General features: G+C 37.3%; 1 protein-coding gene across 1 annotated transcript; it reads left to right on the forward strand.

The window, feature by feature from the left end:
* Window positions 1-981: 981 nt before the first annotated feature.
* On the forward strand, window positions 982-5,869 carry LECT2 (leukocyte cell derived chemotaxin 2). Its single transcript, XM_036314855.1, has 4 exons — window positions 982-1,228; window positions 2,237-2,333; window positions 4,142-4,287; window positions 5,422-5,869. Exons 1-4 carry the CDS (start codon window positions 1,183-1,185, stop codon window positions 5,586-5,588), a joined length of 456 nt encoding a protein of 151 aa, XP_036170748.1. The 5' UTR covers window positions 982-1,182; the 3' UTR covers window positions 5,589-5,869.
* The last annotated feature ends 3,752 nt before the right edge of the window (window positions 5,870-9,621 follow it).

A 9,621-nucleotide genomic window follows, 5' to 3' on the forward strand; every position in this document is an offset into this window, starting at 1 on the left:
ATATGTCTATTAACAGATCAGTGTTTCTAATCAAAAGATCTCTAACAGGTAGCAATCATCTGGACATTCCTTATACTCACTGGTTATACACAAAGAACAAGGACAGTGCCTTCTGGCCCTGAAATACCACTCCAAAATGGACATAGGCCAGCCTCGTTCAGGACAAATGTCCAGTTAGTTAGCTTAGATTTGCTTTAATTCCCTTACTATTTCCTTAAACACAATGGAGTTAATTTGTATTCAATAATCCTGAGAGCTGGGAATTTTCTAATGTAAATTAAGGGGTGTGCTAGTCTGGCTTTAGCTGGGAGGCTTGGCTAGGATGAGCCTGCTCCACATGACTGTCACTCTCTCCCTGTAGGTTAGTATGGGAATGTCCTCCTCATGAAGACAACAGGACACAAGAAGGGAAATGGAACGACATAAGGTTGGTCAGAGGTCAGGCTCTACAGATACAGTCATGTCTGCCTCGCTCTGTTGGTCAAAGTGCATCATAGAATCGAACCACAAATCAGAGGTTGAGAAAACCCCCTCTGCTGCTAAGAGTCATGGCAAGGGTGTGGATGCAGGGAGAGGTGGAGATTTGGGGCCCCAATCTCAGTCTCCCACAAAAGGAAGGAAATGCGAATTCATATTTGAAATATATAGAAAAGTACAGAGAGCATTACAACAGGTATCCACCTCCAATGATTAACAAATTAATATTTTTTTATATTTGCTTTTGATCTTCTGTTTTCTATTGATTATTTTAGAGTTTAAGCACTGTGTACCCCTGCACAACTCTGCTTCCCTCTCTGCTCTGAGGTAACTATAATCCTAAATTTAGGGTATTTTTGTATTTTTACTGTATCTGCAGTTATTCACGAAGCCACAGCCCTGAGGACAGTCACTCTTCACCTGATTTGATCACTTTCAGTTAATATTTAGTCAGCATTTCCAATAAAATTAGCTGCTTCTTCAGCTCAGAAGCTTTTATGTAGGTCCTACATCTGAACCAAATAGCTAGCCATGGGATATTAGAATTTGACTTGTTCCATTGTCTCCTGTTTAAGAAATGAAAAATGCAGAATTCTAAGGCTAAATAGCTAGAAAATATTTACTCAGACTTGAATATTCTTCAAAGAGAGTGTGTAGCCATTATAATTATTGGAGGAAGAAGCATCACAGGAAAATAAAAGCCAAATGTTTTCTTCAGGAGTCCTCCTTTTGGCTGCTTTGATTTCAACTGGTAAGTCAGACACAATTTTAGAATCTCAGCTAATTTGTAAAAACTTATTTCAAGGATAGATTTAAAAGTCAATAATAGCACAGTCACAACAGAAACTTGTGTATCTGGATATTAAAAATGCAATAGGAAGAACAGGGGGTTCTCAATGATGTCCACCGAATGCTCTGGTTCTTTCATGAGGGAAACAAAAGTGGAATGGGGGGACGTTAAGAAACGTCTTTCATTTGTGGTCTAGAACTTAACTGGAATGTAATTAGAAGATGAAGAGTTTGTGTAAGAATATGACTTAGAAAATTCCTGATGCAGAGATTAGTGGGATTAGGATTTGATTATTGGGACTAGCAATAAGGAAACATTTCAAAGTTACTTAAGAATTTCTGGGGTTATTTCTTTAAATAAATCAACCTGTTTGATTATTTTCTTTAAACCCATGCCAGCCAAAACCGGTTTGGCTCAGTGGATAGAGCATCGGCCTGCGGACTGAAAGGTCCCAGGTTCGATTCCGGTCAAGGGCATGTACCTGGGTTGCGGGCACATCCCCAGTGGGAGATGTGCAGGAGGCAGCTGATCGATGTTTCTCTCTCATCGATGTTTCTGGCTCTCTATCTCTCTCCTTTCCTCTCTGTAAAAAATCAATAAAATATATTTAAAAAAAAATAAAATAAAATAAACCCATGCCAAACAATGAACAAAGAAAATTTGAAAAGCACACTTTATGCCATTTATTAGTGGATAATCTGAAACTATAATGATGGAGGTTAATGCCTATCAACAGACACACTTACAAATAACTCGACATGTCATAAAATAGACTTTTTGTGGCCAGAGAAAAAGCCAATTTTGCATCTGAACCAGGAATTAAAGGAAGAGCTTACCATAAACTATAGAATGTTAGGGACAAATTATAGCAAAAACAGTATTTTCAGAATCCACTGGAGACTTACAAGGCAAATGGAGGTTGGAAATATGTGAGAAAGGAAATCCGCCTCTCATGTTTCTCCTTTTCAGTGCTGGCCGGGCCGTGGGCTAATCTATGTGCTGGCAAGTCTTCCAATGAGATCAGGACGTGTGACAGCCATGGCTGTGGCCAGTACAGTGCCCAGAGGTATGTTTACCATATGCTTTCTGGGCTCTCGACCTCTTGACCTCTTTGCTTAGTGTGCTTGCCTTATGTTTCCTCAAGTGCTCATGATCATTTCCTCTGACAACAGGAAAACTCGGAGATGAAACCAGTTACATTACTGTCTTTGGAGCAACTTCCAAGAACTCTGCTTCAAGTATGGGCTCTGAATTGGGAACAGAGCGTGGAATAAGGAAAAGAGGAAGGGGGGCAAACAGTGTTTTCCCACGTTGACTTAGTTCACCTGGTTTTTCCAAGGTGAAAATCAAGCATTACTATCCCATTTTATAGATGAGGAACTTGAACAGAGGCACCAAAGGGCTAAGGGACCTGCCAAACACAGCTGGAGGTGGTGAAATCTGAACTAGGATTCAGGCCTTAGGATCCTCTTTCCATCAAACCACAGTGTACTAACCCAGCCTCTGGGAGCTGAACACCGGAGGTGGCCCTAAGCAGGCAATTTATTTCAGACAATGAGGAACAGACTTGTGAATTTCCAGTAACGTACAGTATCACCTTGGGAGTACCACTCTCTGATGAAATAGCTGCGTGTCCAATTGCATTATTAACCTCCACCCCCATTACTAGTACAGTGGAACTCTCACTTATACAGATAACTAGAGGCCCAGTACACGACATTCATGCACTTGGGGGGCTGTCCCTCAGCCTGGCCTGCGTCCTCTCGCAGTCCAGGACCCCTTGGGGGATGTCCACCTGCTGGCTTAGGCCCGCTCCCCAAAGAGCGGGCCTAAGTCGACAGTCAGACATTCCTCTTGCAGTCTGGGGCTCTTGCATTCCATGACCCCTCACTCCTTACCACCTGCAGCCTTGAGCCCGGCTTCTAGCTGAGCGGCATTCCCCCTGTGGAAGCACACTGACCACCAGAGGGCAGCTCCTGTGTTGAGTGTCTGCCCCCTGGTGGTCAGTGCTCATCATAGTGACTGGTCCTTCCGCCATTTGGTCGATTTGCATATAGGATACTTACAAAGTAACCTCAAGTACCTGGAGATATACCTAAGAGATGGGAAATATGGAAAAATGGCCTCTTAATTGCCAAAATTAAGACTCAATTAGTTCCTACCCTAAAGTTTTGCACTTGACTTATATAACTTAATGGCTCTTCACTTGGAACCTGCTCAATGTTGCTTTACATCATCTAACAATCCTGGTGAGTCTGAGTTTTCAGGCAGGAGCCTATTAGAAAGGAGAAGAGGCCGGCAAGAGCGGGCATGCTGACAACAGTGAGGACTGTTAGCAACAACCTCAAGAAACCTCACAATCTGGAAACATTCTGTGTTTGTGCTACATGTACTTTAATAAACACAGGCAGCATCACTCACTATATTGAAATAGCACGTACAGTAAATGATGTTTGTAATAACTTCTGGGTTGCTGAGGGAAAAGCACGACTAGGGTAACATAAGATTCTTTTATGACAGGTTCCCATAAAAAGACAACTCTTTCCTAAGTGGTCTATATTAAAATGTACTCATATAGATGGCTTCATTTCCCCAAAATGCCATATAATAAGAATAGCTAATATTTTTAAAGGCTTCCCAAGTGCCAAATACTATCTTAAGTGCTTTAATCTTTACAACATGGTTATTACTACCTTCAGGGAAGGAGGTTAAAATTGGGCAAAACAGAGTGAGGAAACCTGGGACATCCTAATATGCTCTAGCAGCTTCAGTTGTTGATACCCTGGTCTGGGGACAGAAGGCCAGCACCACACTCCTGGGCAATAAAGCTCCCAGGGCAGTTCCTAAATCTCTTCATTCTTATCTGCATCCTAGAAATCATAGGCCTCACCAGGGTGTGGACATCTTGTGCTCTGATGGATCTACTGTGTATGCACCTTTCAGTGGAATGATTGTGGGCCAGGAGAAACCTTATAAAAACAAAAATGCCATCAATAATGGTGTCCGGATATCTGGAAGAGGTAAGAGGTGGTGTATATGTCTGGGACACATACGAAGATGTTGGATATTTATTTATTGAATGCATATCCCATAATTGAAATTTCATACTTCCTTCAAGATGATAAAACCTACAACATAAAGGACTTGGTTTAGCAAACTAAAACAGCTTAATGCATTTCCAAAGATGTTACACTGGTTTCCTGGAGTCATCTGCTTTTATGCACACACTCCATCTACTTCTCTAGCTGACTGAGGGCTTTCTTCCTGTGGCCCATGTGGTTTTGCTTAACAATCTATAAACAAAACCACTTTCAGCAATACTAACTATCATGAATACATACTTTCATTTACCCAAATTCCACAATTGGAAAATGTTGGCCTTTTTCCAAGAGTTGACTGGGAAATATTTACAAAGCCCTCTATATTCTGGGTAAAGCTGTCATCATTGGATTTAGCATTATAAATTGTCCTCCTTTGTCTTGTTTCAATGCTTTTGGCCTGAATTCCACTCTCATAACATGAACATAACCCTTGCTTTTCTTTTTGCTTCCATTTTCTTGACAAATATCTGTCCATTTCTTAACTTTTAACCTTTTACAATTATTGTTTTTCTATACAGCATAGAGTAGGGTTTTCCTTTCCAAGTCAATAGAAAATTCTGTTTAATAGATGAGTTAACATTTATAGATAAAACATTGTCATACTACATTATAATTATGGTATTATATTAACTCAATTTCTCTATATGGTGGGTATTTAAAATTTTTTTCTTTTGGTATTTAGAAAGATTTGTATTCTTGTGCCAGTTCTTTCCATTTTTCCTTGTCTTTAAAGTCTAACAGTTTAACTAGAATATGCCTTAGAGTTAACATTATTCCAGGTCAATATTCTCAGTTATCTAGTGTTTTTCTGCTATTGTTTAATGCTTTTATTACATTGTCATTTAAATTTATTCTTCCTAGGGCATCTTGCAATTTTTGTCTTTATTTCTGATATGATTTTGTCATTTCCTTCTACTCCCCCATTGAGTTCAATCAACTCTCTTTTCTTTTTATGTTTTTTTGTGAGTGTTATTTCTGTAATTTTTTAAAATTTCTGATTCTAGGCTATTAAAACCCAGATAATGAATAATTTTACTTCTTCTTTTCTTTTAGGTTTCTGTATTAAAATGTTCTACATCAAGCCAATTAAATATAAAGGTTCTATCAAGAAAGGAGAAAAACTGGGAATTCTGTTGCCCTTGCAGAAAGTTTATCCTGGCATACAATCCCACATACACATTGAAAACTGTGACCTGAGTGATCCCACCGTGTACCTATAAACGGAAGACAGGTGACCAGATCATCAAGATAGAGAGCCATCTTCCTAGAACCTGAACGCATATCCTGCTTTCCAAGAAAACTTATGTTCAAATAGAAACATGATAAGTGCAAGGAAGAACACAGTATTTTGATTTCAACTCACTGCCACTTTCATGTTTTTTTTATGTCAACTAATTTCTCATGGCTCTCTGAACTTTTGGTAACCTATATCTGGGGTGGTGGCTTTTCCTTAATATTTCTTAGTCCTAAATACGTAGAGTAAATAAACATGTAAATTCAAGTTAGTCCAGACTGCATTTTTAATGATTCTAAAACTAGACTTTTGCTTAGGGGAAAAAAAAAGCCTTAATCTGTATTTATGGTAAAAGAATAGAGGTTTGTACAATGCTGGACACTCATACATACTGAATAGGTATTAACTGAATAAATTGGAGGCTTCTTTTGAGTTAAGGTTGAGGAGAATTTCAGCAATATCCTTAGGTTTGTCAATTTGGTTGGAGCGTGAGCTGCTTGCATGAATAGAACAGAATTCACTGGTCTTTATATTCCCACATTCCCACATTCTATATAAGTGGTAGATTTTCTAAGTTAATGAATAATGGCAGCCTAAGAAAATATGTAATATTCTAGATTTCAGTATGATTGCATAACAAGGCATACTAGAAAGAGAAAGAGTTCTATCCTAACATGAAGTATCTCAGGGAACCAAGACAGTCAGCCTCATCTAGCCATATGCATCTGATAGCTACTTATTTCTACACATCATTGTATACTAAATTATTACTTCTTGGTTATATTGGCAACAGGTGCCAACGTGAAATAACCATGCAAATGTTCAAAGGACCAGAAATAATTATGGCTCCCTAGAGTTTAGTCTGTCAGTAAGAAGTGAATAAATTGAATTCATCATTCTGAAAATATCCTTCATGAATTTTTGCTCAAATCCTTTTGGAGTGTAGAAAACTCCAGTAGAATGACTCCATTCTTAGTGTAGATATGGTAGAGGAAAATGAAATTAATTGAACTTACTTTACTACTGGTGAGAAGTGGCTGCAGTTGTATACTAGGACATAGGTATAAGAATGTTCATGATATCACTATTTATCAGAGCAAAACCTGGAACAACTCAACTGCCCATCAACAGTGAGATGGACAAATAAATTGTGGTTATAGAATGGAATATTACATAGCACTCAAAATAAATAATCCTCAGCTAACGACAAAATGGATGAATCATAGCAATATTCAGTAAAATCTCGATATAACGGGCCATTTCAGGCGAGGGGGTGTCCGTTATATAATAAAGTAGGTTTGCTGAATGCATATGTCAAAAAGTTGACAAATTAGTTAGTTTACTTGTCTTTCTTCTTCTTTTAAAAAAATATATTTTACTGATTTTCCACAGAGAGGAAAGGAGAAGGATAGTGAGAAACATCGATGAGAGAGAAACATCAATCAGCTGCCTCCTGCACACTCCCTGCTGGGTATGTGCCCGCAACCAAGGTACATGCCCTTGACTGGAATCGAACCCGGGACCCTTGAGTCCGCAGGCCGACACTCTATCCACTGAGACAAACTGGTCAGGGCTACCTGTCTTTCTTATGTAGACAAATTTGTGTAATTAAAATTAACTATGCATTTAAAGTTTAATTTCACAGAAAAGTTTTCTGTATGTAGTATAGTAATTTTAAATTTATGCTGAGTAGGTCTAGTAAATGCATGCATTCACCAGTCAGCACTAGTAAACAAATGCACACAGCTGGGCATGGCTTAGCACGTCGGAACATCAGCTGGCACACGTTAAAACTGCTGTATAAAGTTACGCCATGCTACAACAGAACTAATTACCACCCATGATGATTACGTGCTAATCGTTCACTGAACATTGTTTTTGAGCGGTGACTGTTGGATTTAAATATACAGACTATCGTTGTAGATATGCAATATTTATTTATGTTGGCAAAATTTCTAGTGTTTTTTTCCAAGATATGGCCTATTTGTTAAAATTTGTTAAAGATAACAGTGAATTAATAACAAAAACCAACCTGTTAATTTAATTGTAAGCAAATCTTAAAAGCATTTTAAAATTAACAGGGTGTTAACTTTCACATATGACATATGAGCCAGGAATTTTGTTCATTAAATCTGAAGTTTGTTAAACGGAGGTCCACAAAATCGAGGGTTTACTGTAATACCAAGGTTAAAAAAAAAGTCCAAAAGATCAAATATAGCATGAACACTCTTTTTATAAAGTCACAACAGTTAAAGCTACAACATAATTGTTAGGAGCACATAATTATGTGATAAATATATTTAAAAAAGAAATCAAACAAATAATGAACACTAGTTACCTAAGGACTTGATAGGACAGAAAAACTCTGGCAAATTTAAGTTACTATCAATGCTGTAGTTTTATAGCTGGGAGGTGATTTCATGAGTGTTTATTATTATGAATTATATGTTATAGATATACTAGGACTTGCAGAGGGGTGGCCAGGAAGAAGTGTTAATGATGGTTCTCAGATAGTTTAGAGTCTACACAAGACATACCCAATTAGATACTATTCTCTACTGTGTTATACAAGGCTAGCAAATTAAGAATTTAATTTAAAAAATGAAAACTATAACCAGCACTGCTTGGTTTGATAACCTACCTTATTTATCTCCATAGTGCCAAATAACTTTAGATTGTCTCTAAAAATTACATTTGTTTTCAAAGGACAAAAGCTATGTTTCCATTGAGAACATAAAACAAGAACATAGCACAGGCTTTAAAGGCAATTTTTAAAGAGCTCTAAAATGTTTAAATAATGAAATATATAGCCTTCTAAATACTTAACCTTCTGAAATGGTTTTTTTAAAAACCAGACTCATTACCTGAATGGAGAGCTTCCGCAAAATAGAGCAAGAACTGTGCCTTCTGCCTAGCATTCCACAAGCATGCTCACATCTGTGAACGGAAATGCAGACTTTAGACTAAGAACTAGAATACAGCGCCCTCTGGTGTATTATATCAGAGTTTTGTTTTCTTTTTTAATTTTTGTTTCAGGTTGGAGTGTCAAAATGTTCAGTATAAAGTATTATAAAGGTTCAAATGACAGAGAAGAGTACTGAGTAACTTATTTTTCTTTAGTGAAAGAGATAATACTTAAAAATTGTAGTGTCAGGTATTAAGTTCATTGACTATAAATAATGTGAACAAAATCAATTTTTATTTTGAAAATGTTTTTAAGTTTTTTTGCAGACAGGTAATTTAATGGAAATATAAGATAAGTGGTCAATTTAAAGGGACAGGCCTACAGAGGGAAAAATTCTTATATCCTGCCTGTGACACTTGTCACATTTAGTAGCATATCAAGAGCAATACATATAATTTTAAAATCTGCCCAAATTTCTAGTATTTAGCATAATACAAATGAGCCCATGAAGGTTTTTAAGGAAGGAAAAACAAAAATTTGAGAATCTTATTTTTATGTCTTTTCAGTGCAACCTACATTTACATTTCGCTACAAAATTATTCTAACTTTTCCAGAACCCTTTAGCAAACTCAAAAACACCAGCTTAACATGAAAAAGTTGCTTACACAACTAAGATACTTTTAAAAGCCTAAAGCCCAAAATCCATCTAATATCAAACTCTTTCATTTATCTAGAATCCTCTAATCTTAGGCAAACAGTACTTTTCATGGACTTCCACAGTAAATGGAGACATTTTCATTACATGAAGCATCAAGAATACTCCATATTTCCTTGTCTTGTTTTTGGTTGTCCTAAAAATGTTTGCTCTTCAATTTGCCAACCCAATAAGACCAACCAGGGTCATTTAATTGAGCTGATGAGTTTTACTCTGAGTTTTGCTCTAAGAGTCTCAGTTCTCTAGATTCAACTACTGGGCCACTGAAGATCATATTTACTGCAGCAACTTTTCACTCAAAGTAAAAAAGGGCACTTGTATTCATTATCTCTCTATGATGGTGAACTATGGGGCGAACTATCATCAGGGGTGATCTAAACTCTCCCTCGACCTCCCTTT

Source organism: Myotis myotis, unplaced genomic scaffold (genome assembly GCF_014108235.1).
Source record: "Myotis myotis isolate mMyoMyo1 unplaced genomic scaffold, mMyoMyo1.p scaffold_m19_p_6, whole genome shotgun sequence".
Lineage (NCBI taxonomy): Eukaryota > Metazoa > Chordata > Mammalia > Chiroptera > Vespertilionidae > Myotis > Myotis myotis.

What these genes read in the sequence shown, in the direction of transcription:
- LECT2 (XM_036314855.1), top strand. Translation starts at nt 1,183, where the DNA reads ATGTTTTCTTCAGGAGTCCTCCTTTTGGCTGCTTTGATTTCAACTG. An exon ending in GGCTGCTTTGATTTCAACTG is followed by an intron (nt 1,229 to 2,236) that starts GTAAGTCAGACA and finishes TCTCCTTTTCAG; the next exon opens with TGCTGGCCGGGCCGTGGGCT. An exon ending in TGTCCGGATATCTGGAAGAG is followed by an intron (nt 4,288 to 5,421) that starts GTAAGAGGTGGT and finishes CTTTTCTTTTAG; the next exon opens with GTTTCTGTATTAAAATGTTC.